Genomic DNA, 27994 nt, shown 5'->3' on the forward strand with positions numbered 1-27994 from the left:
GCAAAGATAGGAGTTCTGCAGATGTGGGGCAATAACCTTTGTCCCTACCCTGGGTGGGATTGTGGAAACTGGCCTTCTCCTCTGTGGGGGGAAATTTCAAGCTTTCATTCTGGCAGTGAAACTCCCACACGAAGGCTAAAACTACACTACTGCCTATGTCTGCAAAACGTGTCGCTCAGGGGGGTGAATATTCCACCTGCCTCAGCGACGTAAGTTACACTGACTTAAGCATTGGTGTGCACAAGCGCTATGTCAGCGGGAGAGCTTCTCCCGCCAACACAGCTTAGGCCGCTTGCAGAGGTGAGGGTTTTTCATGTTGATGGGAGAACTTTCTCCCATCGGCATAGAGCGTATTCACCAGACTCGCTGCAGTGGTGCAGGTGGATCAATACAGCTGCACTGCTGCAGTGCTGTATGTATAGACATGGCCTAAATGCTCCTGTGGTCCAGCCCACCTCCCCCCACCCTATCTCCTGGTCACTGCTTCCTTTCTTGGGTCAGTATTCTGCCCTCTCCTCACTTCTTCTGGTGCACTCTAGGGTCACCATCCTCTTCTCTCCCTCCTTTCTGCAGCCTTCCCTTCTGCTGTGGATCACCTTTAGGTATCCAGCCTTTGGGAGAAATGTGCCATCTCTCCTTGAAGGCTGTTAGTGGCTCTGTAGGTCATGCAAAAGGGTGCCTGGGCCCTATTTCCGCTGGCAAAAGGAGAGGAGGATCTCACAATCTGTCCCCCCTCCTCATGTCACCTCTTCCTCAAAGACTATTATATTGCATGCCAGAGCAAAGGTGCTGGTGGAGGTTATTCCTGGGAGTAGAAAGGAAATTTTCTTTTAAACAACCTACCCTTATGCACACTCAGTTGCATAGGAAGGAGCATAAATCCAACAGCTTTGCCACTATCTATAGCAGTGATTCAGATCAGCAGGATTTTGAGCATGTGGGCTGCATGCATGCTGGCTCTAATGATACTTATTGTAAGCAATAATCTGCACCTTAATAGCCCCATAAGTGAGCATTTCTCCATCGAGTGGATAACACATCTTTCCAGTGCTCAAGGGTAAATATCTAACTAGGTTGAATTTCTAAAGTGAATTGTTAATGTGTGTTTTACATTTTTAATATGCTGCAGTAAAAGCAGAACAAAAAAGCAGTTCAGTGGCTGCCAGCCACTGTGTGTTGAAATGATGTGCACAATCTGATTCTGGCCTTAATCTTTCCACAAAGAGTCCATCCCCCTATCCTTTTCAATCTACTTGCACAGTAGCCTGAGATAGGGACACTCAACTTAGATTTTCAAAGCTATGCCAGAAAAGGAAAGATGGCCTAGTGGTAGGGAATTTGGGCTTGGAAGACCCAGGTTCACTTCCCTGCTTTGCCACAGACTTCCTCTGTGACCTTGGGAAAAGTCACACAGGCCTGGTTTACACTTAAAATGTAGACCGATCTAGCTGTGTTTCTTAGTTAAGCTGACCTAGCCCCCGGTATAGAAGTTTTCTTCTGTTGACCTAGCTACCACCGTTCAGGAAGGTGGATTACCTATACTGATGGAAAAACCTTTTCCATTGACATAGGAAGCATCCACGCTATAGCGCTACTGGAGCATAGCTGCAACTGTGCTGCTGTACCACCTATAGTGTAGACATGGCTTCAGTTCGCCATCTGTACAATGGGAATAATAGCACTTCCCTGCATCATAGGGGTGTTGTGAGGATAAATACATTAGTGTTAGGTGCTCAGCATACTGTAGTAATGGGGCTGTATACACACTTAAGTTAGACAGAGTGATTCAATATCCAATTTTCATAGATTTTAAGAGCACTATGATTATTTGGTCTGATGTACTGCATGTAAAATCCTGCAGTAAAGGAATATGTAAGCGGCACTATTGAGCCCAACAAATTGTGTCTGAACTAGAGTGTATTTTTTAGAAAGGCATCCATTCTCAGTTTAAAGACAGCAAGTGATGGAGAATTCATCCTGTCCCTTGGTAATCTGTTCTAAAAGTTAATTACTTTGACTGCTAAAATGGTTCCTATGACTTCCAGTTAGAATTATCATAACTTCATCTTCCAGCCCTTGGATCTTATTATGCCGTTGTCTGTTAGATTGGTGGATTGAGGTTACTGAAAAGAAATTTGCATTATATAGCAGTAATTAGCTCAGTGAATACTCTCAATGTGAGAATATATACAGTATATTGTTTAATATCTAACACCGTTTTAGAAACCTGTCACTGTTTCTATTCTATATTTCTTATACCACACTCATCACTATAGTATTTGAGTGCTTTCCAATAGTGTGTTAAGTAACATAAACCTGTCACATGTTGTTTGTTCTCTCAGCCTCTCCCCAGAGGGAGCAGCGTGTGCATTGGAGTGCATTTTTTATAGGGGTTAGGGGGTTGAGGGTTAGGATTCATATAGATATATATTTGTTAGGGAATACAAGGTCAAAGAAATGTAGCTTGCACTTGGAGCGCATGGCGGTGAGGTTTGTGCTCAGTGTCTCCATGGCTATGTCAAGTGCTGGCGTCTCTTCTCAATGCATACGACAATTTTATTGCTGCTTCGCAGCAGGAGGCTCCAGTCTGATGATGCAGAGTGGGATCTGAGGGATGCAGTTCCCATCTGAATACAAGGCTGTTTGCCAAGGGTTTGTCTGTGGGGGAAATTGACTGACACAGCTGTAGTGGATATCCTCCTATAGTTATCTCAATATAATTCCCATTTGCGGACACTCTATTCCAGAATTCTAGAATAAAGTCACTTTTATTCTGGAAGAGTGTCCTCAGGGGAAGTTATATTGACAAACTATGATGGAACAATTAGGGTATGGCTACATGGCAGTTAAACAGCTGCCGCTGGCCCGTGTCAGCTGACTCGGACTCACATGGCTCAGGCTGTGGGGCTTTATAATTGTGATGTAGATGTTTGGGCTTGGGCTGGAGCCTGAGCTCCGGACCCTCCCCACTTGCAGGGTCGCAGAGATCGGGCTCCAGCCCAAGCATCTCTATCACAATTGTACAGCCCTGTAGCATGAGCCCCTCGAGCTTGTGTCAGCTGATGCGGGCCAGCCACAGCTGTTTAATTGCTGTGTAGGCATACCCTTTTTCCTGCTATAGCTATGCTGATCAGTTTCCCTGTGTAGACAAGCCCTTAATCTCCTTGCTCTGTGGTCACATGAGAGCTGATTTCTCTCAGAGGAGCATATTTTCTAAGTGAAATATCAGGGTGCTTGCCCTGGGATGGGGTCTGTGAAGGAGTATATTACCCCTTTGAGGGACAGGCTGGTTGTGAGATGTCCGAGTTCCCAGTCTGGGATGATCCCAGACATTCCAGTCTTTGGCTTGGTGAGGGTCTCAGCAATGGCAGTGAGGGGACAGGCCAGTTCATCACGACCACTGAAAGGGGAGGTGAGGTGTGGTCCTGACAATCGGTGCGCGGGCTGTTACCAAGATGGGCATGTTGGGTCTGTCCCTGGAGAATAAGAGACTATCTGGATTGCTGACTGACACAGGGAACTGGAACACCTGGAGCGGTCTGGACTATTAAGGATACTGGGACCCAGGCAGCTGCAGAAACTGAACAAAGGACTGTGGGGGGACAGTGTGGGATGAGGAAGATACGCTGGGGGTAATTTGTTTTAAGTGTGGGGAAAAGGGGCCTGTTAGAAGATGCTGCCCCATAAGAGCTTTGGACCAAGGGGCTGTCAGACCTGGGAAACAGGTGTAATTAGGGCTCAGATGGTGATATTGAACAGTTAGGTAACTTGCAGTTCTAGATGATAGCTTCTTATTGAAGCTGGCTGAACAAATCTAGCTACTAGAAGACAGGCAGAAAGAGCTGGTTGCAGAGAATGAGAGAAGCCACTTGGTTATGGCTATAAACCAAGTATGTCATTCTTCAGAGAAAGATCGGGGTTACCTTCCAGGAAGCCCCATGTTAAAGAATCAGCTCCAGCACCTGCGTTAGCAGATGAAGGCTGAGACGGTCCAAATGTGGGAAAAGCTTACCGTTGATAAATATGGCAAATGCCAGGCACTGCATGACGGGTGGTCTGACAGTGGGGACTGCCGGATACCAGGGTCAAGGAGCACTGGACATAGAAAGCAAGCAGTGCCAGAAGAGGAGCAGAGAGATAGTGAACAGCTGGCTCAAGGAAATAAATACATCTTTAGGTCAGCCAAGTCTAGACAGATGTGCAGGCCAAATTGGAAGAGAGATGCTTCTCCAGGGACAGTGTCTTGGCTCAATCCATAAAACGAGACTAGCAGTAGGCCCGCTTGAAGGTGAAAGAAGAAAACCGTGAGCAACAGCATTTGTTGTTGGAGAGAGACCTGGAAGAGCTTCATGAGGAAATCCTCTGGCAATCCCAGATCGTTGAGGTTTAGGATGAGAAGGCAGAGAGAGCAGCCTTGAAGAAAGGTACAAAAGCTCTGGGGAATGTCAAGTGAAAGATGAGTAGAGCGAGGTGGTGCTATAGCCCTCTTAGAGGAAAGGCCACCATATTAGTGATGTGGAAACAGTCATCCAGGAGGAAACGGAAGTAAAGAGGAAAGAGACATGGTCTCACTTCCCACCCAAAGGACTGGAGACAGCAGACTGTAGCCCTAACCAGAGTAGGGCTAAAAAAAAGTCCATACCAAAAGAAAAGATGACCCTGTTAGGGGAGAAAAATAAAGATGGTTCTCCAGTTGTTAACATCACACACAAAGGAGTTTGAGTGCAAGAGGATCAGAAAGTGGTTTTTGTAAGTCCTTCACTGAAGATGTCAAGAAAAAGATGTGGTCACTCATCATTAGAAACCATAATGGGGAGTTAGGCTGGCTGAAAGATGACCTTAATTCTAAAGGGTGTTCCTGTGAGACTGCTTTCAAAGAGACCAGGAGACAGCTTTACATCATTTTATCAATAGGGAAAGCCCAGTGCCCTTGATTACCTCCAGTATGGTCAGAGGACTTGACTTCTGTGATGTACAGTTTGTCTTGAATTATAACTGGTTGAAAACTATGGAGGAGATTGTTGGATTAACTACATAGGATGTTGGGGAAGGCAACTCCTGTTTTCTACATACATCAGTTATGAAAATAAAAATATGGCCAAAGGTGTTGCAGACTTCCATACTGCTAAGCAAGAAGTACCTCCTCTGGTTGGAGGATATGGTCTTGGGGATGTGGCTATGCCACAGCTAGTGAAGTCAACTAGGAAGATTACCCTGTTGGAGAAGCTGGTCCAATGAAAGTTATTACCTCACCCACCCTGTCTCTCTAATATCCTGGGACTGACACAAAGTCTGATCGAAAAGGGGACCTGGCAGTGTCCGGTCAGACATACTGACCGGACCCCAAAAGTCTGGTTACCATGGGGCGGCAGAGCTGCCAGGTCATTAACCTGCGCCAGCCCTTGCACACCTGGGACTGCCTACAGTCTGCAGGCAGGCTCCTTGTCAGGATGCAGCAGCTCCCTTCCTGTCCCAGCCCAGGAGCAGAGGGAGCCCAGCTGTGGGAGGAGAGAGGTGGAGATAATCCAGCTAGTGATGGGTGGGGTCCCCAGGGGAGAGGCAGGGAAGGGGGAGGGGCCTTGGGGGGAGAGACTGAGCAGGTGTGAGTCCTCAGGGATCTGGCTACCAGCAATTCCAAAGGTGGCAACCCTGTGAGAGGGGTCTTGTCTACACAATAAATGCTTTGCTGAAATAGGTATATCGGCAGAGTCCCCTAATGTAGGTGCAACTTATGCCAACAGGAAGAGTTTTTCTGGCCGTATATTTACATCACCTCCCTGAATGACGTTAGCTATGCTGACAGGAGCTAAGTAGTCAGTCCAGTTTAATCTACGCTGGGGGGTTTTCCAACATAGCTCTGTCGGTTGGTAGGGGCAGTTTTTTCACGCTGGTGAGCGACGTAGCTATGCCAACAGCACTTTGTGGTATAGCTCTGTCCAGAGGCACACTACACCACCGTACACGGAGTCCTGAGTTCACCTGCATGCGCTCTGGCCCTGCTGCAGGAGGAATCCATGGACAAAGAGCTCCCTTTAAAAATGGGCCAGTCAAACTGCCTTTTGCAGAGCCAAGTCCAGGTCAGGGTAACATTGAAACAAGCCAGGCTGCTCATCAGCTGCAAGTTCCAGTTCTCACTTGGAGACAGTGTGTGTGTGGATTTTTTCTTTTATGGGTTGAAGAGAAGCTCATGCCTTGTATGAAAATGTTTCTGGAGGTTTCCTAGGAAGGCAGCTGACCTCTCCCAGATATTTCACCTGCTCATCTTTTATTGTTAGGGATATCTTCATTGAAATAGAATCTTGGTTTCTTATGGGCTCCTCTGCCCTAGCTGCTTATTTCTTCACCTCTTTGCAACATCTTAACTGTTTCCACACCAGCTTTAGCTGTGATGCCACAAACAGGTCTGTGATGTGGAGTAACCAGCAGAGGTAGATGAACCAAGCAGTTTTGCCTGAGGCCTTCTGTGCTCTCTAACCCACTTCAGACCTGATTTCCAAAGCAGGGTGTGGGAAAATGCTGGGATATGCATGCAAATAGGGTTTTCTCTGCAGGCAGCTCAATGCTGGCTCCTCTAGAAAAATCTAGTGTTTCACATAAAGGAATCTGACCTTCCTACCAGTCACGCATTATTACTTCATGTATTGATATAGAATGTTGCCAGTAAGAATGGGAAGGCTGTAATTTACGCTGGACTATTTTTCTGCTGTATACCCGTTGGCAAAATCCATGTAATTCCTTGTTATGGATTTTTATTTGCAATTCACAATAAAGGTCTCAGTGTTGACTTGTCAAAATAAAATAAAAATCCATGCTAGCAGCAAGCCATTCCTGAGTGACCTTACAATAATAAAGCATCGTGTGTAGTTGCACATTGCAAGCCAGTGCAGTTAGCCTACTTGCTTGGGCCAGTTACTGTAGTTCTTGTCCATCTGCTGGTTGGTTTTAGTGCTTTAGATGTTGCAGGCTTGCCACCAGACTATTTAAAACAGTGAGTAGAGTTTCAGAAATCGCAAGGCTAAGACTCTCAAGTAGTGAGGCTTTCAGAGATAAAGGATAATGGTTGTGGCAAATGAAAGGTGTGTGTGTGGGGTGGGGAGGGATGTATTCCATCTGCTTATTCTTTTCAGATTTCCTAAAAGGTCGCAAAAGAGCTGTGGGAAACCTGCAGATCTGGTTTCAATCCAAGCACTCTGTGGAGCTGAAGTTGTATCTGGGATCTCAGTCAGACTGAGATGCTGCACATGTTGGTTATTTTTTTTACAATACAGATATGCATTTGATTTGTTTACAGAGGTGAAAAATGGAGTTCTTTCACCCTCCCTTTCCCAGCTTTAGGGTGTTAGTTTGAATCATCACCAGAAATAGCTCTCTCTATTTTCTGCTAGGATCTGGTCTCCTTAGTTCTGCAAGAAGAATCCCGGAGAAGCATGAGCCCTCTGGTTAATGCAGGTCACCAGTGCCCCACTGCTGTCCCTCATCCTGTGATCCTGGAGATAGGCTGTGGCTCTGGAGCCATTGCACTGAGTTTACTGAGCAAACTGCCTGAGGTGAGTGAGCTTTTCATCATTTGTATTATGGTAGCACTGATTCCCATTGATCTAGTTGTTGTACTAACATGTAACAAAAAGCTGGTCCCTGCCCCAAAGAGCTGACAATCTAGGCATAAAGACAAGTCAACAGGTAGATACAGACAGACAAAAGAGCACAAGGAAAGAATGAGGCATTTGTGATCAATGTAATGAGCAGCAGTCACAGTTCACCAGCGGCCTAACCACTACTAACTACCGGTTTTGGTGCCTGTCCCTTCCCCAGTAACATAACCCCTCCCCAGCAAAGGAGGAAAGAGAGGCACAGGAATAACTGGGGTCCATAAATGACTAAAGTCCCCTTCAGTTTCAGGTTATCAGTCATGTGGGATATCCACCCCAGATCGCAATGGAAAATCCCTGCTCAGTGCTCCAGGAGGGGACAATAACCCAGGGTCCCTGCCCACATGCCCTGGGGAGAAAATTCCTTCCCTTACCTAAGATCTGGAGATCAGTTCATCCCTCAGACTCACCATGGCTGATCACCCTTGAAGGAGAAGAATCAGTGGCATGCCATCTGTGTATGCAAGGCATGTTTTGCATGCCAACTGGTTGTGTGTTGTCCAGCTAGTGCACCCAGCCCACTGAACAACTCCGTCTGGCTCCCAGGGAGGACGTCCTTTGGTAGAACAAAATGGTGTCTTCCACCCAGCTTCACCTTGGAACATACAGTATTTGTGAGGTCGTGCTGCATGGATGACGCCATTTTGGACTACCTAAAGCATGCAGATGAGTTGTTGCATGCCTTACTAAAACTGTCACGGCCCACTGAGAGGAAGTATTAAGGGTTGGTATGTAAGGTCTCTGGAGGGTTGTGCCTGTTGCACATGTCCCTTCACCTAGTGACCTGTTGGGCTGATGCGTAGTTTCCACTATGCCAAGTTATAAATTTCTTGGTTTCCCTACTCAAGCACCAGACTGCTCTCCTCGCCTATTAGACATAAACGAATGCGTCAGTCTGTCCTTGTATGTGACATCAGCCTTTCCCCAGGTGGTCAACATACATGAGCCTTGAGTGAATAGACAAAGTTATAGCCCTAATGCTGCAGTGAGGTAAAGAATTAGCAATTTTTCATTTATGGTTTCCACTAGGCTCGAGCTCTGCATAATGGACTGCGAACCCCAGGTCACCTATCCCAGCAAACACTGTGTCTCCTTTTAAAGCCGTGGTGGATTCGTTAGGGCATGGATTCAGTCTCCCCTGGACTTCTGTCTACCCTTTGCTCTCTATTCTGCTTGGCTACTGTGTCCCAGGTTACCAGCTGATGCTGTCAAACTGTCTCGAGTGGCTCATAAGCAAGGGTGTCAGCTTCAGGGCAGCCTTACAAACTGGGGCACAAACCCCAAACTGGTTGTGTGTTGTATATTAGATTTCACCAACCGAATATCAAGTGTGACCTCCTCAAGCACTATAACAGTCTTGTCTTATGGAGTCACAGACAGTCCTCTTGGGCACTCTAGTCTATCTTGCCACCCAGGCAAGCCTGCTTTTGTGAGGGATGGTCCCTTACACCAAAAATCACAACAGTATTCAAGTTACTCCCAGTCCCAAAGGACCAGTCGCTTGCCCCAGGTCAGTTGTACTTTAGATCTCTCCCCAAAGACAATGCTTGTAGGCAATCTGTGATTAACTAACTAAAGATTTATTAACTAGGTAAAAGAAATCGGAGTTATTTACGAAGTTAAAGCAGGTAAACATACACACATACATACACACACACAAATGAATTATAATCTTAGGTTTCAAAAGGCAATAGAAGCTGCTGTAATGTGCAAGCTCTTTGTCCTTTATTGTGGGCTAGCCCAAGGTAAACGCTGGGGATCCCTTGCTTATGCTTGGAAGTCTTGCCTTCTCCCTGAAGTTCAAACAGCATAGGGACACAGGCCCTTCTGGTCAGGGATTTTTATTTCCTTCCCCAGAGTTCAAATTGTGATGGGATGAAGGTTTGTGCATGTCCCCTCTTCATGGATGTGGAGGAAGCAATCAGCAAAGTCTTTTGTTTGCTGATGTTCCGCAGTGGTTCATCTGGTGTCTACAGGCCTTCTTTTGTTGGGCGGGAGATGACATCTCTTGTGGTAAAATAGTGTATCACACTTGGTAATGCTTCTCCCTGACTCTGGAGGTTTCCGATTTCACAGCAAATACTTTTATAGTTACAAAGCAAACACTTAACTATTATCTTGTACCATGGGATACAGTTGTTATAAGTGAGATTAATGCATGCAGCAACTCACAAGTGTTTCAATAAGTCCAAACTCTAGACATTTATATAAACTTAACATCTATTTAAAAATGTTAACACAGGTGAGCCAGACTGGCTTCCAGGTATACATTTGTCAGTGTTCAGTGTGGCTTTGGGGCCTTGGCATGAGCTGGCACCTGGTCTGCCAGTGTCACAGATATACTTAGGACTTGATCGTTAGCTGATGCAAATCAGTGTAGCTCCTCTCATTCCAGCTGATTCATAGCAGCAAAAAGTCTGGCCCTAAGACTTTTTATTAAGGTAAAATGCTAGCAACTGTAATGAACATATTCAGTCATGCTGATGGCCAAGTTCCAAGTGACTCTACAACCCCAAAGTGTCCTACTTCCAGGTAAATCCTAAAATGGATTCTTTAGGGGCTATTTCTGATTTTGGTGTTAGAAAGACAGAGGGACCCTTTCCAAAATGTTACATTGGCATCATCTATCTTGTTTGCCCCCTTTTGCCACAGTCTGTATGTCCAGTCATCAGCCGACACCAGTAATCTTGGTGACATAACATGTTTTTCTTCCTTGTGTCCCAGAGCCAGGTGATAGCCGTGGATAAAAAGGAAGCTTCTGTGAATCTCACCAGAGAGAACGCTCAGAGGTAGGAGCACATGCACTGCTCATTTTTTATCTTTGGGTGCCTGGTGGTTCCGAGGACCCCTCGCACTGATCCCCCTGAGACAAATGAAAAGTCACTGAAGTCCCGGCTTATGATTCTCAAATATGCTGAATATCTCAGTCCTGAACTGGATATCATGTTCATTGCCTTCATGTGCCAGTGAGTATTAAATGCTTTGAAGCTCTGGAAAATCTAAAGTAAATCAGGGATTTTTTTACACAAATTTTTCCTGAATTTTTACTTTGGTTTTAAAAAAATTTCTCTGGCTTGTGAATCCCCTTTGCCAGGCCATCAGCTGGAAAGGAAATGGAATAATAGTGATATTTTGTACTTATGTCGCACCTTTCTTCCAAAGAGCCCAAATAATTTGGATCGGGTGCCTTATCCCTGCCTTGTGAATGGGGAAACTGAGCCACAGAGTGGATAAGTGACCTAGTGAACGTGTCCCAGATTCACAAGGTCTGGTCCATGCCACAGCCTATTACTGGTGCCTTGGGAGTGACCATTTTAGTGTGCTGGGCCCCAAGGACACAGACAATTCCACAGGTCAGGGCTGTGGCCTCCCAGGCTCCAAAATTGGGCCTTTAGGCACCGGCAAGCCTGTCTCCCTCCATGGTTCCCTGCAGCAAGTCTAGCCAAGCCAGACAGTGGTGTATCCTGGGTCTCCGGAGCCTGGGTCCATATTTACATTGGGGGGTGTCTGCGGGCCCGTGTCCCATTCTCCCCCAGTCCCCTCCCGTCGGCGGCAGCCACCTCATGGGAAAGGGGGGGTCTCTGGCCTGTGTCCTGCTCTCCCCCACTTCCTTCCTCCCTCCCCCGCCTTGTTGGCATTCAGTTGGTGGGGCTCCCCTTGTCTTTCTGGAACCTCCATTGATACTGGGTCAGTTTCAGCCAGTTCTCTAACTATCTGTTCATTCCACCTCAGCCAGTGAAGTGAAACAGTAGCTCCTGTCTCCTGCCTTGCACCAAGAGCCACATTTTAACCCTGTTTGCGACCACTGGCTAGCAATGCAAAGTACAGGGGAAACTGAGACATGCAAAAGAATAATAAAAATATTACAGAAAATTCCCACTTGGTCACATCATGTCACAAAGTGAGTCAGTGACAGAGCCAGTAATAGAACCCAGAGCGCCTGGCTCCCTTAGACTCACTACACCATACTGCCTTCCTGTTCAGACAGGGCTTTGCTTATTTTCTTACCTCTAGGTTTTATCTCACCCCTCAGGCAGCACCTTGACTTCTTCGTGTGCTGGTGTGGTGTCCCACAGCATCCTTCTTCCTGTCTGGGTTATAGCTAGAACTGAGTTGTAACGAAACGCGCTACAGTTCACAGCAGCCACCTGCGCTGTGGCTCGGTTTAAGGGCTTCAGAATCACCTCTGCAGTAGTCTAATGCCAGAATGCACTCTCCTACAGCTGTCAGTTGACAGTGAAATTGCAGTCAGGATGGTGCTGGTGTCAGAATGACACCTTCTCGTTTACCATATATGCTCTCTGTGCCGACTCTGCTCTCCGTTACACTAGTGGAAATCCAGAGTGACTCCACATGAGTTAATGTGGATTGTAACTGACACCAGAATCTGACTTCCTGACATGTCTGAGAATACTGGGGCCTATTCTGTGCTGCATCTGCAGGAAGTACAGTGCAGGGGGGGAGGAGCAAAGGTGGCTTGATTGTGCCCTTACATCCCCAGGATTCTGGGCTGCTCCAAGGGCTGAAATGGCCCCTGGCGTAGATTAGAGCAACTTCAAAGGTGCTCTAATTTACAGCAGCTTCCTGAGAGTTCCCTGAGGGCTGTTCCACAGTCTGGACAGCCCAGAAACTTCATAGCGGCGTGCACGGTGGCAATTCTAGTTTATTCCCTCTACATGCTCCTTCCTCCCCTCCCCCTTGCGCAGTCCTGCCTCTACACAGCCTTTGCACAGAGGCTTACAAAAGGGAAGGGGGTGCAGCACAGGGCTGCTTAAGTGGCCCTATGCTTTGGAGAATTCTACCTCAGCTCCTTGCAATACAGTTTTGGCCCTTATGTGCTGATGGAGTGAGTATAAGGGCTAGAGCACAGGACAGAATCTGTCCCACCATGTCCACTGCATTCCCTGCTTTGTTTTTTCACTCTCACAACCAGCATTTCCAAATACTGTTCTGGTGGGAGAGAGGATAAATGATATAGAGTGGAATCAACCTCTGCCCTCGTTGCAGATTCTCTTAGAATGGATTGATGATGTAATAGGAAGAATGATGGCTAGATTTTCACCTCCCTGGCTGAGGTTGTAGCTCTGACAGTGAGAAAACTCATCTCCTCGCTTGTTAACTGTACTAATTTGATCACGATTTGCTGAGGGAGATAAACAAGGAGCCAAACAATATCATGTTTTCAGCATACACTGTCTGTGACAAACTTGTGATCTTGTCTAGGTCTGCAAACCTGCCATTGTTTTGAAAGAAGCCATGTTATTGTCTGATCAAATCCACTGTTGTGCTCACCTTCCTTTTAAAGCCCCATGTCACAGCTACCTTGCCTAAATGATGAGAATTGTTCTGAGCTAATCATGTCACTCCCACATCACCCAGAGGGGTGTGCTTGAAATAGACATGTTACACTCCCTCCTGCCCCAGGGCCCTCGTGTGCTTGTTTTACAGCACCCCTGTCCTTGCTCCCCTAGGGAGCGCAAGCTGGGGTCTAGGAGTGGAACAGGATTCTTTCTCACAGTGTGGAGCGTGTTACCTCTTACATTTCCCAAATACATTGGGTAGAAAAGTTGGGAAGGAAAATCCTGGATGCTTTACTCCTTTGGCTGGGTTTTAGTCTGCTACCATGAGTTATTTTGCATGGAGAGAGAATGTGTATTTGAAAAACTGCCTCTAATTCATTGTATAATAGAGTGTGGGGGAGTGGGGAGCGTCTTTGGAATCATCACAGAAAGCTCTCAGGAACATACTGGTCTGCAAGTAACCACTTGCCTGGGTCCCATTCCGCCAGCAAATCCTGAGAAATCCTGTGACTTTTCAGAGAAGTGACCATCTGGTGTTTAGAAGAGAGAGATGGTTTTGTGATTAAGGCACACAGCCAGGGTGAGTCAGGACTGCTGGGTTCTATTCCTTACTGCCACTCTTTCAGGCCATGTCTACACTGGGAGCGCTTTGCTGGGGATAGCCGTATCAATACACTATACCTCCAAAGCGCTCTTGGTGTGGAGGCAGTTTAACCTGTCAAAGCTGTGCTTTTGCTGGTGTTGCTTATTTTCCAGGGCTACCACCCCATCCCCCAAACAAAATAAACTAGACTGGTAAAATTGCAGTTTTTCTGATATAACTGCCTCAACAGCTGGCACAGCTCTGTCAGTCAGGGGTCACACCTCCTCAACCCCTGGCAGACAGAGCTGTGCCGGAACAAGTCTGTAGAGTAGACCTGGCCCTGCTCTGCGGCCTTCAGCTTGTCACTTCACTGCTCTCTGCCTTGATGGCCGCTTCTGTGAAATAGGATTACTGCCAAAATAGCAGGCTAACTTAATCATGGCTTTCCTGCACCTAGACCCCCTTGCTCCACCCCAGTGAGGCAGAGGGGATTTAGGATTTACAGTGGTTGTGAGGGCCACAGCTGAGGGATCCCCTAGTTAAGAAGAATCTGCACCTGAACCCTGGCATGAGAAACCGTTATGGAGCAGGTTTGAAGTGGGCATGTCAGGATTATGAGGGGCTGGGACTGGAGCATAATGCTCTGTATATCCCCTGGCAGCCCCAAGGTTGGTCTAACTTGCATGCAGCTAAGGGGGTGGTCTGTCCTTTGGCTGCCTCCAGGCTCAGAGGGATCAAAAATGTGTCAGAAAGTCACCCGTGCCTTCCTTCCCCGGTGCCATGTGTTCACTCTCCCGTTCTTCACTGGCAAGAGGGAAGAGTCCACATTTCCTGTTTCCTTAGGGAATCTTAGTAGTGCAGAGTGTTCAGTGAGGTATAGCTGAAGCTGAGAGGCACTGATATAGCTGTGTCTCTTCAGTGCCCATAGAGGTGCCGGGGTAGAGAGAGAACCCTTGTAAGGGTATTCTAACCCAGGAACCCTAAAGCCTCTTTCTATTGCATTGCTCCATAATGGACCTAACCCTAAAGAGGTCCCACCCTCTTGGTGTGTGTCCTGCATGATGAATCAGCTGCCTTGTGATGCTTTTGTTTTCACATGCCTTATCTGCTCCCAAGACTGAACCTCTGGGGCATTAGCACTCCTGCTTCACACCATGAGCTTTGTTCAGTGAGTTGAATTGAGGTACGTTCCTGGTAGAGATGTATGCTCTGCAGGGATTAATGCACCTAACCAAGTATTTGCAGTGACACTCAGGCAGCGTTGTCTTAACAGTAGGGTTTGTCAGTCAGCTGGAACACAGCACAGGAAGTCCTTAGGTTAGCATAGAAAATTGCAGGTTTAAGTATAGTCCAGTCTGATTTCCCAGACCCTGGCCATGTTGGAGTGAACCCGATGTTCAGGCTCTGTCTGCCTCTCTGTGTCTGACCTCCTTGGTCAGTTCCCAGGTGAGAGCCCTGATTCCTTCAGCAGCCAGCTCTTATCCCTCACCTCACACTTTCCCAGTCCTTGGTTCTCAAGTTGGGGTCTCTGCTCAGCTTCCCTGTTGAGAAGTGGGGAAATCCATCTCCCTCTAGGTTGTTGGTTGCTAGGTGTCAGTGTCTGGTGACTGGGTTTTCCATTGTCTTCTCACATTTTTCACTGATATGGGGTCAGTCCTTGGCCAGTCCTTTTTAATGAACCGCTCAGACAGATAGGAGACCCCCATACTTGTGTTTCCCAGCCTGTCCTATCTCTCTGAGAGCAAACAGTCCTTTTCCCTCTACTGGGTAACAGTGCAACATATGGAGAAACCAAGGTACACATAGGTGTCATACAAATATTATCCAAAAAAAAATCCCACTTTGTCACAAAAAGGCACGCACAAAGGTGTGGGAAGATTTTGAGGTGCGCAGTGGGGCTGTACACAGATCTTTGTGGCTGCACAGGTTGTGCTCTGCTCTGAATACTCGCACCTGGTTGCTCTGCAAGCAAAAAGCAGAGCCATGGCTTCCTTCAGATGTTGTGCTAATTGGTAATCCTGCTGCAGATGGTGATTGGGGTTGCATAGATGGGTGTGATATCTTGTATTAATAATGTGCCATTGAATGACCTGAGTGTAGTGTTGCTTGTATCCATACATGTCTCTTACTCTCACCTGTCTCTGTTCTTGGGGTTGTAGGTTGCAGCTACAGGACAGGATAAGAATTCTCCACTACGATGTCTCCTCTGGTAATTTCCTTTCATATTTCTATCTCCCCTGATGGTTTTCCCCATTTATTTTATTGAGAGGAGGTGGGTATGAAAATAAGAGGCAACGGGGGCAAGAATGACCTAATCATAGAAGATTATGGATGGACGGGACCTCACAAGGACATCTAGTTCAACCCCTGTTCAAAACAGGACCAACCCCAACTAAATCATCCCAGCCAGGGCTTTGTCAAGCCAGGCCTTAAAAGCTCTAAGGATGGAGATTCCACCACCTCCCTAGGTAACCCATTCCAGTGCTTCACCACCCTCCTAGTGAAAAACTTTTTCCTAATATCCAACCTAGACCTCCCGCACTGCAACTTGAGACCATTGCTCCTTTTTCAGTCATCTGCCACAACTGAGAACAGCCTAGTTCCATCCTTTTTGGAACCCTCTTTCAGGTAGTTGAAGGCTGCTATCAAATCCCCCCTCACTCTTCTCTTCTGCAGACTAAATAAGCTCAGTTTCCTCAGCCTCTCCTCGTAAGTCATGTGCCCCAGTCTCCTCATCATTTTCGTTGCCCTCCACTGGACTCTCCAATTTGTCCACATCCTTTCTGTAGTGTAAACACAACGAGAGTTCTGTAGCACTTTAAAGACTAACAAATTTAATTTCAGTAGGCATAAGCTTTCGTGGGCTTCAGCCACTTCCTCAGATGCAGTTGGTAGAAATAATACAGCAAATATTGGCAACATATATAGGAGGCAACATATCCATATACATATCCATATTCTGTGGGGTGGGGCCCAAAACTGGACACACTATTCCAGATGTGGCCTCACCAGTGCCGAATGGAGGGGAATAATCACTTCCCTGGATCTCCTGGCAATGATTCTACTAATGCAGCCCAATATGCTGTTAGCCTTCTTGGCAGTAAGGGCACACTATTGACTCATATCCAGCTTCCTGGTCACTGTAACCCCAGGTCCTATTCTGCATAATTGCTGCTTATCCAGTTGTTCCCCAGTCTGTAGCAGTGCATGGGATTTTTCAGGACTTTGCACTTGTTCTTGTTGAACCTCGTCAGATTTCTTTTAGCCCAATCCATCCATTTGTCTAGGTCACTCTGTATCCTATCCCTACCCCCCAGCATATCTACCACTCTCCCCCAGCTTGGTGTCATCCGTGAACTTGCTGAAGGTGCAATCCACCCCATCATCAATGAAGATGTTGATCAAAACCGGCCCCAGGACCAACCCCTGGGGCATTCCGCTTGATACCGGCTGCCGACTAGACATCGAGCCATTGTTCACTACTCGTTGAGCCCCATGATCTAGCCAGCTTTCTATCCTAATCCAACCCATGCTTCTTTAACTTGCTGTCAAGAATACTGTGGGAAGCTGTATCAAAAGCTTTGCTAAAGCCAAGGTATATCATGTCCGCCGCTTTTCCTACATCCACAGAGCCAGTCACCTCTTCATAGAAGGTAATCAGGTTGGTCAGGCATGACTTGTCCTTGGTGAATCCATGCTGACTGTTCCTGATCACCTTCCTCTCTTCCAAGTGCTTCAAAATGGATTCCTTGAGGACCTGCTCCATGATTTTTCTGGGGATTGAAGTGAGGTTAACTCGTTGTTAGTTCCGTGGATCCTCCTTCTTCCCCTTTTTTTAAAGATGGGCACTATTTGCCTTTTTCCAATCGTCTGGAACCTCCCACGATTGCCATGATTTTAAAAGATAATGGCCAATGGCTTGGCAGTCATATCAGTCAACCCCCTCTGCATCTTAAGATGCATTGCATCCGGCCCCATCGACTTGTGTATGTTCAGCTTTTCAAAATAGTCTTGAACCTGTTCTTTCACCACTGAGGACTGCTCACCTTCTCCCCATTCTGTGTTGCCCAGTGCAGTAGTCTGGGAGCTGAGCTTCTCTGTGAAGAGAGAGGCAAAAAAAGCATTGAGTACTTCAGCCTTTTCCACATCATCTGTCCCTAGGTTGCCTCCCCCATTCAGTAAGTGGCCCAGACTTCTCTGACCACCTTCTTGTTGCTAACATACCTGTAGAAACCCTTCTTGTTACCCTTCACATCCCTTGCTAGTTGCAACTCCTTTGGCCTTCCTGATTTCACCCCTGCGGACTCAAGCAATATTTTTATACTCCTCTCTAGTCATCTGTCCAAGCTTCCACTTCTTGTAAGCTTCCTTTTAGTGTTTAAGCTCACTGAAGATTTCTTTAAGCCACACTGGTTGCCTGCCATATTTGCTATTCTTTCTGCACATAGGGATGGTTTGTTCCTGTGCCCTCAATAAGGTTTCTTTAAAATACAGCCAGCTCTCCTGGACTCATTTCCCCCTCAAATTTCCTCCTAAGGGATCCTGCCATCAGTTCCCTGAGTGAGTCAAAATCTGCTTTTCCCAAGTCCAGGTCTGTATTGTGTTGCTCTCCTTTTTTCCTTTTGTCTGGATCCTGATCTCAACCATCTCATGGGCACTGCTTCCCAGGTTGCTGTCCACTTCTACTTCCCTTACCAATTCTTCCTTGTTTGTGAGCAGCAAGAGGAGCACAGCCCCTAGTTGGTTCTTCCAGCATTTGCACCAAAAAATTGTCCCCAACACACTCCAAAAACCTCCTGTATTACTTTCCCAGCAGATGTCAGGGTGATTTGAAGTCCCCCACGAGAACCAGGGCCGGTGATCTGAAAACTTCCGTTAGTTGTCTGAAGAAAGCTTTGTCTACCTCATCGTCCTTGTCTGGTGGTCTATAGCAGATGCCCACCACGACATCACCTTTGTTGCTAATCACCCTAATCCTGGCTGATGGGAACTCAAGAGACAGCTCTGGCATGTGTATGTTTCTGATTGTTGCTACACTTAGATCTCACCTCACGTTATGTGCATGTGGCTGACTGTAAGCTGGTAACACATTGTGCCCATGAGACAGGATAGATCCTTACATGGCTGTGAAATATCAGGTATGTCTGTACAGTATTGCAGTAGCAGAGGAAATATACTGTGAAAACTGAGAGTCAGTCTCTTCACTGCATGCTTGTATCTTCAAAGTTCTCATGGCCAAAGAGGCACTAGTGTACAGAGGAGAATGTGTGCACAACTGTGTACTTATGTTTGCAGATACCTTTGCTGGAGATGGGCAAGCCTGTTTGTGTGTGCAGTAGCATTCATTGTGCATGCAGTTGTGGTAACTGCATGTGCAGAGATAAGTGCACGTGGCTGTGTGTGGACTTTGAGCCTCCTTTTCTCAAAATGTGGCTCTATGTCAGATGCACTGTCTCTGTACAGGGATATGCAAGGAAAGGTTCCAAGAACTTGCTCCAGCTTTGAAAAACAAATTTGATTTTTTGCCCCCCAAGGGAAAATCTGTCTCTGTGCATCTCTTTCCCTCCTTTCCAGCTCAGTGCCCTTCCTTTTCCACCCCTTGCCCCACAAGCATCTTCTCTAGCTCCCAACTCCTTCCCTTTTCTTCCCCTCCCCCATTTCGTCTGAGGCTGTGGCTTCATCAGATTTATTAAACTAAACTGGGCTGGGCCTAGGCACTGCATGGTTGGGAGACATGTAAGGAAAACCAGGGTGCTGCAGGAAGTGGGGTTCATGAGTCAATATGTGATGCTTTTCTCCTTGAAACTGGCCTCACAGGGAAGGTAGGAAGCATTGTACCATGGGAGGTGGTGTCTGATACATACACAGGTAACCAAGGTGCTTACTGTTTGTGCCCCTTGGCGATCCCATAGCACTTTAAGAAGGATTGGGGTGTTCACCCTGGTGTCCTGTCCAAATTAAAACTGTACTAATTCTGTGCAGCCTAAAATTTTCTTCTAGATCCAGATGGATTCGGTATCCTCCTCTACATCAAAATATTTTGTTTCAGCACATTGTTTGTGTGAAAGATTGGGTTTTTCCTTGTGCTTAGCTTTGGGTTATCTTACTCGTTGGGTATGTCTACACAGCAGCCGGAGGTGTGATTACAGCTCAGGTGGACAGACCCACTCTAACTTTGCTAAAAATATCAGAGTAGACACAATGGCCTGGGCTTCAGCCATTGGCTGTCCAAGCCCGCCCAGGGCCCTGGGACGTACTTGCATTGCTAACCTGCATGGAAGCCCATGTTGCCACATCTACACTTCTGTTTTAGCAATGCTAGCATAGGTGTGGTGAGCACAGGCATGTCTATCCAAAATGCAGTTACCTGGCTGGCAATGTAAATTAACTTGGGGAGGTGGACTAATTCAGGTTAGTCTAAGAAGATGTGAAATTAAATCCTATCCACAGAGAGAGAGACAAACCTGTGCCTATAGAGTTGCTGTTATCAAGATCTTACTTGGGTAATGAGCTTTGAAGGTACATAATTATGGCTGATATTTGGCTTTGATTTATTTTCTACTGTAGGGTCCTGGGAGAAGCTAATCCCCTGGGGTCCTGTGGACACTATAGTCAGTAACCCACCTTATGTCTTCCATGAAGACATGACTCACCTCGCTGAAGAGATCCTCAGGTAGTCAGACAAGACCTATCTATTTTTCTCTTTCCCATGCTTTATTTCACTCTTCTCTGTTCGCTGTAGAAAAGTTTCAAGGTTCTAGTGCCAACAAATTAGAAAATATCAGTCGTGGATGGGGAGTGGCAGAATGCTGTCCCGCAAGGGCAGCCACCTAATGATACCCTTATTTGGAAGCCAGTCTCTCTAATTCCTGCACAAACTGAGGATCTCAGTATTCTCTCTTCTTCAGACCTAGTTTAGAGTTTCCCTCTTGCCACATTTGTTTCCTGGTGAGCTTGCCTACTTCTGAGTAACACCTGATACCATTAGGAATTGGGCAAAAGACATGTGAAAACACTGCATGACTTAGAAAGGGTCTGTGAGCTGGAAACACTTTTCCTTGTTTCTGGGAGAGCAGGACTGGTGTTGCATGCCTGGTGCATTCCCATACTAATTCACTATAGTATTCTACCTTACTGTTTCCTGGGTAGTGACTCCTCCAGGGTTGGATGGACCAGCTGTAGTAATCAGGCTGCAGCTCAGAGGGGCAGGAGCTTAGAGCTGATTTGCTTTCCATTGGTAGCTATAATGAGAGTCACTATCTGTTACAAGGCTTTTGTCTAATGAAAAAGCTCTGAGTAAGGCCCTTTGGGGTACAGTAGCTGGACCAGTGATGGGTGCTTTGCTGTCCTCTGTGCCCGCTGGTATCCCACAATATTGATATAACTGGGGTTTAGAACTGGTTCCTTAGCCCAACATCTGACACCCACAGTATTGATATAACTGGGGGTTAGAACTGGTTCCTTAGCCCAACATCTGGCATGACGTCAGTCCCAAAAAACTCCATCTCTGAAAGGTGAAAACTTCCTGTAGTAATGATGTGCAAATTCAAACTTTTCTGAACTAGGTAGATCCTTCTGTATTGTACTGCTCTATGTTAGGTTAGAGGGCATCTCAACATGGCTGTTGGCAGTGTTTGAACCAGAAGAAAAAGTGATATGTTGTTCTGCCACCTACTCATCTGCCCACTTTTCCCTTCCAACTGTGAGAAGTGCAGAGATGACATAAGTGCACCTAGCAGCCCAGCTGAAGCCTTGAATAATAATAATTCCGCTTACTAGCCAAGCAAGTTGCAGTTCTGGTCAGTGCCCTTAGGCTGAGGAGGCAGTGCCGTGGGCACCAGATGACAAGTCAGGAGACCTCGGTTCTAGTCCACATTCCACCCTGAATATGCTGTGGCACCGAAAACAAGTAATTTAACCACTCCTTGCCTCAGTTTCCCCAGGAGTAAAATGGGAATAAAACATTTATCCATCTTTGTAAAGCACTTTGAGAGGAAAAGACCAGTACCAGAGCTAAGAATTACTCTTGTTATTAAATACAGTTGGCAGGAGCAGTGCTATAGCTGTCAACAGAAGATCAGGAATACCTGATGATGATTGCCCAAGACACTCTCAGCCTAGTCCTAGTGGCAGTCTAATAACTCCCTCTGTGACACATGCCACCCTTTGGGTCACCATAGGTATCTTAGAAAGCTCCCTCTTTGCAAATTCCAAAATTACTGTGACTTTTCCACTGGGACACAGCCCCACAAGCCATTGCTTTCATGTGCACAGAGAAACCTCTGGTGCTTGTTTCCAGTGGGAGATACTACTATGAACACATTTTACTGCTGTATGTAAAGGTGGGTAACGGAGAGATTTCATCCCTTGTGTTCAACCTCCAGTTATGAGGACCTGGATGCCCTGGATGGGGGTAATGATGGGATGAGAGTGATCAAAAAAATTCTGGCTCTGGCTCCTTGTGTCCTGAAGGATAATGGGTAAGTGCTGATACTGTAACACAATCATAATGCCTGTCTATATTTGACTTTTCATACCTTCTGCCTATCCTCACTCATAGTTTATATTCAGAAATATAAGCAGATACAAGGAGAAGTCAAATGCACATAAGAAAAGAAGGGAAAAAAGCCATTCCCTCTCAACATAAGAATGCCACATGCATTAGTAAAGATTTACTGATATTAACACAATCAGATGGGGATTATGCGCCATGCAAGTGATCCCAGCTGCTTGGTATTGTTGCTTGGTGGTCATTATTTAAGAAGGCCCCTAAAAGTTATAGAAGTGAGGAAAAGCAGAGAGAAGGGAATAGCAGGTGAAGAGATGGAAAGGGAGAGCAGAAAAGAAAAAAAAGGCTAAGTGGAGTGGTATCTGGGAGAAAGAAATGCTGTGGACACCCCTGTCTATGGACTGTGGTAAATACTTTGTAAAACATCCCAGGAGGGAGAAAAATCATCTCGGGGGTTGTTTCTTGAGTGATTAATCTTCTCCATGATAAATTACCAGGATATTCCCTGTTTCCATTCACTACCGTGTGATGCCCCTCATGGAATACTAGAGAGCAGCACTGTAGCCCTTTACTTAGCCAGGACATTCTACATGTCTTGTGTGAAAGTCTAACTTTTTCCCAGCCTAAGAGAAGTCACTGAAAATCTCCTGTTGTGGGAAGTTGGAGCTGGAATATTCAGTGTCGCTGTGCTTCAGGGTGCAGACATGGAGCTCTATTCGTTTTTAGAGCTCGATGTGACCATTGAAGGACAAGATCCTCTTCAGGGTTTCGCAGGATTGAAGACTGTGGAGTGCTTATTTTGTGTTTTAAGGTGGAGCTGATGTTGATGGGAGGGAGCTTTTAAGGCCAGGAATGAGATCCAAGGCCAGGAATGTGATTAATTTTGCTAAGGTAAAGACAGCATTCATTGTGAGAAGGCTTGGGGATTTTCAGAGGCGCATATGGTTGGGGTTTGGCTCTTCTTTGGCAGTTCATTTTATAGCCTACGACACTGCCAGTGGCTGCAATCAGTTCCAGAAGCCTTGGGGTGAATTCACATAGTTAAGTGACAGCCGTAAAGACACTACCCATGTACGTGGAAAGCTTTATATTCCAAGGTCCCTGCTATGAACCTGGGGTGAATTTACAGCTGCTGAAAGCTGCTGCGTTGTTAGTTCTAGAAACGGGTGTCCCCTAAGTATCCACTGAAGTGGAACAGCATGAGTCGCCACAATGCAAGCCTCCACCCACATTTATGTGAGTCATGCCCAACCTGCAGCACCCACTTCAAGGGATGAAAGGTTAAAGTATGGAGTACAGGCTCAGCTAGTCCTTGCCCTCTCTGCTGAGACATCTGATGGGGGAGCATCTGGCAAGGTTGAGTTGGGTCCCTGTCTAGCCAGAAATGGACTGAAACCAACGCTGCATGTCAGGTGATGAGATTCAGACAAGCAGGCTGGAGATAGACTCTTCTCACACTGGTTTACATCAGGAGCTATTGCCATTGCCCTCAATGCAGCTGCCCTGGTGTGATGGTCCAGTGAGAGGGGACTCAGGCTCTCTGGTTCCTCTGGCAAAACCTCAGATCTGTCCAGCCCTCCCATCTCATCCTAGTGCTCCAGGATCAGTCATTCAGACTGCAGTGGCCTCTGTTGTCACCCACTCCCTGTTAGTTTCTAAAATAGACAGAGATGAAGGCTTAGATGTCCCCCATTACCATAGTATCCAAGTGCCAGTGAGGCAGGGCAGTGCTGAAGGAGTACAGTACAGAGAACAGAAGGAGAACTGAGTCCCAGAGAAACTTGCCCAGTGTTACACAGAGTCTGTGGCAAAGAAGGGCATTTTCTGCAGTCTCCCAAATCCCAGGCTAGCAGCCTAATCCCTAGACCAAGGGTAATCAATTATTTTTTGTCAAGGTCCAAATTTTTTGGTCAAGGTGCAGTCAAGGTCCAGACTCCAGAGAAAATAATTAAAAATGATGATGATGATAAGTAAATAAAAAGATTTTGGGGTCCGTTCAAAAGCATCTGGCGGTTTGGATTTGGCCTGCAGTCGCCTATTGATTGCCCTAGACTACTTTCCTCTTACCTAGACCTTTTCTCCCCTCCCTCTTTTGTACGGTCCCATGCTATACGTTCTTTGATTTGCTGTTTTATGAGAGTGATTTTATCAGGCTGAGTTATGAAGACATTTATTGTACGTTGCCTCAAGCAGCTTGGTGGGAATGCTTTACAGATACAATTTTTTTTTTATGACTATCACCTACGGGGACTTTGCACCACCCAACTTATGCAAGAGGAGAATTGTTACTACCATCATTCAATTACAGTTTATAGCAGGAGTGGGCAAACGTTTTGGCCTGAAGGCCACATCTACGTATAGAAATTGTATGGCAAGGCATACAGAGGAGCAGGGGGGAAGGGGCTGCTGCGCAGTGCTGCTTGGGGCCGGGAGTGACTCCAGCCAGGGCGCTGCTGGGCCCATGTGGTGGGAGAAGGGAGGGGGGGAAGGGGTGGGTCTGGAAAGCGGGGGAATGGCTGTCACTGCCACGCCACACAGCTTGTTCTGCAACTTTTCCGCGGACCACCGGTTGAGCTGGAGGGCCTGATGAAAAGCTCAGACAGGCTGTATGCGGCCCACGAGCTGTAGTTTGCCCACCCCTGGTTTATAGCCTACAGCTTGCCCTTTACCAGTAGCCTGCCATTTCCCTAAATCTCTGGCCTGTCCAGGAAGCCATACCTAGTGCTGTCTTTATTACAGGTTTACTGATTCACGGGCCATAATCCCAGGCCTGCATCTCAGTGACCAAACTTTAATTACACAGGTTGAATAGTACTATGCTCTATGAGGAGTCCTACTGAACTCAGCCTTTACTCACTGTAAGTAAAGGTTTCTTTAGTATCTTAAATGTGTTAGCTCCATGACCACTGTGACTGGACAGTCAAGTGCAGTTAGTTGTTTTTGGGTCATTGGGTTCCAGAGTTTCACAGACCACAGGAGCTGGTCAGATGGATACTTCCACAGAGCTACCTGGGCCATCCTAGGAAAGAGTCTGATATTTTCAGGCTGGTCAAACAAAATGTGTTTGTTTCCTCTCCACATCCCCACACACGTGTTTTCAGAAGTGTGTTTCTAGAAGTTGATCCCAGACACCTAGAGATGGTGGAGAGCTGGCTGCGGAGTCGCCCTGACTTGTCCCTCTCTGTCTCTGCCACCCACAAGGACTTCTTTGGCAAGTAAGTGTTTTCTCTTCTACCGACTGTTCCCTCTAACTATATGCAAGTGCATGCAGCGCTAGGTACAGTCACCTCTGCACCCTTGTGTCTTGAGGTTAAACTCGGGGACTAGAAGTCACAGGCTAGTGCAATCCCTTCCTAAACATCCGCACCCTTCAAACTCCTCAACCTTCTAGTTTATCCTGTAGTGGGCCCACTGCCAAGCATTTCTGACTCACCTCAGTATTGACACGATCTGATGAGATTATCCTTCATGAAAAATTGCGGCTTTACATGGTAGGTGTGGATTCATATTCTCCCGGACAAAACGTAATGCTGTGTTCATTCTTGTCCTCAACAGGCCAAGGTTCCTACACATCCAAAAGCATAAAGCTGGTGACAGAAGCTGCAAGAATGGCTTTGTTTGTCCCAGCATGCATTTCCCTGGAGTTTCTTGCTGAGTCATCTATTGGAATTCTGCACAGCAATGCTAACCTGGCCCTCCATTGCATTTCCCAGTATTCTGATCTCTGCAGATGGTCATTGGTGCATCCATTGCTGGTGGAGGATTACATCTGGAGGATCATCAGAAAGGAGCTGGGGCTGGTGTCCGAGTCTGCAGATGTTTCAGCTTCCTCAGATGGTCAGACAGAGCTTATTTGCTCACTCAGCTAGAGCAACAAATAGACATGGGAATCTAGCATGGAGGGAATTAATCTCAATTCCAAGCATCTCATTTTGTTGAAGCTGCAAATACATATGAAAAAAAATGAAACTTCTCCATGCATTAGATGGCACTTTTAGTTCATAATGAACACTGTAAGTCTTGCCCTGGAAAAAGAACTTAAGGTTGGTTGGTAGGTCTAAAATCAGACCTATTTTGACTTCTTTTTATTTTTAAACATCTTTCAAAGTCTACACATTCTTTTAGAGGGTCTGATAGGAGATTCCAGAACTAATGCTTCAGATTCAGTTCTGTCCCAGCAGCCCTCAGTGTTCCTGAGTGGACCCAATCATAGCAAAGTAGGGAGTGCAACCTGTCGCTTCTAAGCAGCCCTCCAACAACAAGCCAGCATGCACAGACTTGCCCTCCTGAGTGACTTTTCTGTAACAAACCAGCACGTGTGCAGCCATTATTCCAAATGGGCAGAGTTCTACAGCTCAGACAGCGGGATCCATAATGGAATGCTTGGTGAGGAGGACGTGATATGGGTTTAAAGTAGGATTTAGTGGTAATTGTCACCTTTCTTTGGCAAATCTTGTTTTCGACAAGAAGCGGGGGGGAGGGGAAGCCTTGTATCTGAAGACTTGAGGGCTGTGTTTAGAAAGAGTAGCTCTTTTTCTGACATCCTTGGTTTATTTCCAGAGTCCTGTTAATATAGGTCCCCAGCTCAAGAGGACTGATACTCAGTTTGATCTGTCTGTTTATATAACACCTAGAACATTGTGGATGCTACTGGTAACAAATAAAAAAAAATCATCATAAAGCTAGTGCTGCATATTCTGTAGATGAAATGAGCCTGAGTTCAAAGCAGCACAAATCAGAATTGCCTTGTAAAGAGTAAATGCTTTTAAGTATAGCAGTGCGCCTGAATCAAAACCTCTCATCCACACAACCCTTCATATAATAATACTTATCTCCAATATAGCCTATTTCACCTATAGATCTTAAAGCGCTTTACCAAGAAGGTCACAATTATTATTCCCATTTTACAGGTGGGGAAACCTAGTCACCGGGAGGAGAAGTGACTTGCCTGAGCTCATCCAGCAGACCACTGGCTTAGCGTGGAATAGAAGCCAGGTCTCCTGGCTCCTCAAGCAGTGCAGTTGGAATAGCTGTCATTCTGTTTTATTGGGTGAAGTGACTCAGGCAGTAGAGATGCCTGAAAGAGCATGGGCAGATTTCACTGGAAAGAAGTGCTATAGCAGTCTGTTATAGGAAATGGGGGGTTTTAAAGCCAAGTTGCTTTCTTGTTTCCCAGTCAGTAGCTCCTTTCCTGGCCATCTTCGGCCAGGAGGAAGGAATAACCAAGCCAAGGAGTCTGAGCTGATCTCAGAGGAAAGCTGTGTGACCGTCAAAGTCGACTGTACACTGGTGAGATGGAAATAACCATCTGGTGACCTCTGTGGTCTCTGATCACACCAGGATATGCTGCTGAGATATCCTCCACAGCTAGGCTGTGACTGCCTGGCCAGACACTTAAGTGGGGCCTGTGTCGATGCTGCCCACATCAAGCCTCAGCAAATTTGTGGGCCATTCAGAAAGCTCCAGCAGATTCATAGGGCTTTACTAACTGGTGCATGCATTTCACAGCCTCTCATTCTTGCTCCCTCCTTCATTCTCATTTTCCCTCTGGAGCCTTGCATGCGGCTTTGCGAGTGCACCTCAAACCTGACTGATGTGCCAATGCCCAGACCCCAGCTTGGGTCCCATTCAGAGCTTACCCCACTCACAGCCCAGCCTTTAGCTCGGTCCCACCATTGCCCAGAGCACAGCCATGTTTCTGGCCCCCCCCAAAAGTGCATCCCATATGCCTGCCCCACCACTGGATTTAGGACCTGTGGCCCCTCTTGTATCAAAAAGCCTTTGAAACAAAAAAGGACCCTGCTTCATGAGAACATGCTAAGAGCAATTTAACGAAAGAGCAGCAAGGAGAGTGGGACTAAGACTCTGTCTGCAGTCACGGCTCACCCTAGGTTTGTGGGCTTGGGAACCATGTTTTATTTTGGTTTAACCCCCATTTCAGCTGAGAGAATTC

General features: G+C 46.6%; 1 protein-coding gene across 4 annotated transcripts in view; it reads left to right on the plus strand.

The window, feature by feature from the left end:
- Nucleotides 1-27994, plus strand: part of HEMK1 (HemK methyltransferase family member 1) — a 103436-nt gene that overhangs the window by 24876 nt on the left and 50566 nt on the right. For 2 of the 4 annotated variants that reach the window (XM_067568054.1, XM_067568053.1), the window contains exons 5-11: nt 7386-7547; nt 10374-10438; nt 15692-15741; nt 20100-20205; nt 21917-22012; nt 25143-25256; nt 25597-26782. In XM_067568054.1, coding sequence (XP_067424155.1) covers nt 7386-7547; nt 10374-10438; nt 15692-15741; nt 20100-20205; nt 21917-22012; nt 25143-25256; nt 25597-25696 — 693 coding nt within the window. In that variant the 3' untranslated portion in view covers nt 25697-26782. Of the gene's footprint in view, nt 1-7385; nt 7548-10373; nt 10439-15691; nt 15742-20099; nt 20206-21916; nt 22013-25142; nt 25257-25596; nt 26783-27994 lie in introns of those variants that run through there. The other 2 variants (XR_010923669.1, XR_010923670.1) reach the window with 1 other exon arrangement.

The sequence above is a fragment of the Emydura macquarii genome, unplaced genomic scaffold, assembly GCF_026122565.2.
Source record: "Emydura macquarii macquarii isolate MOO-44397 ecotype Brisbane River unplaced genomic scaffold, CSIRO-AGI_Emac_v2 contig_2846, whole genome shotgun sequence".
In the NCBI taxonomy this organism is placed as follows: domain Eukaryota; kingdom Metazoa; phylum Chordata; order Testudines; family Chelidae; genus Emydura; species Emydura macquarii.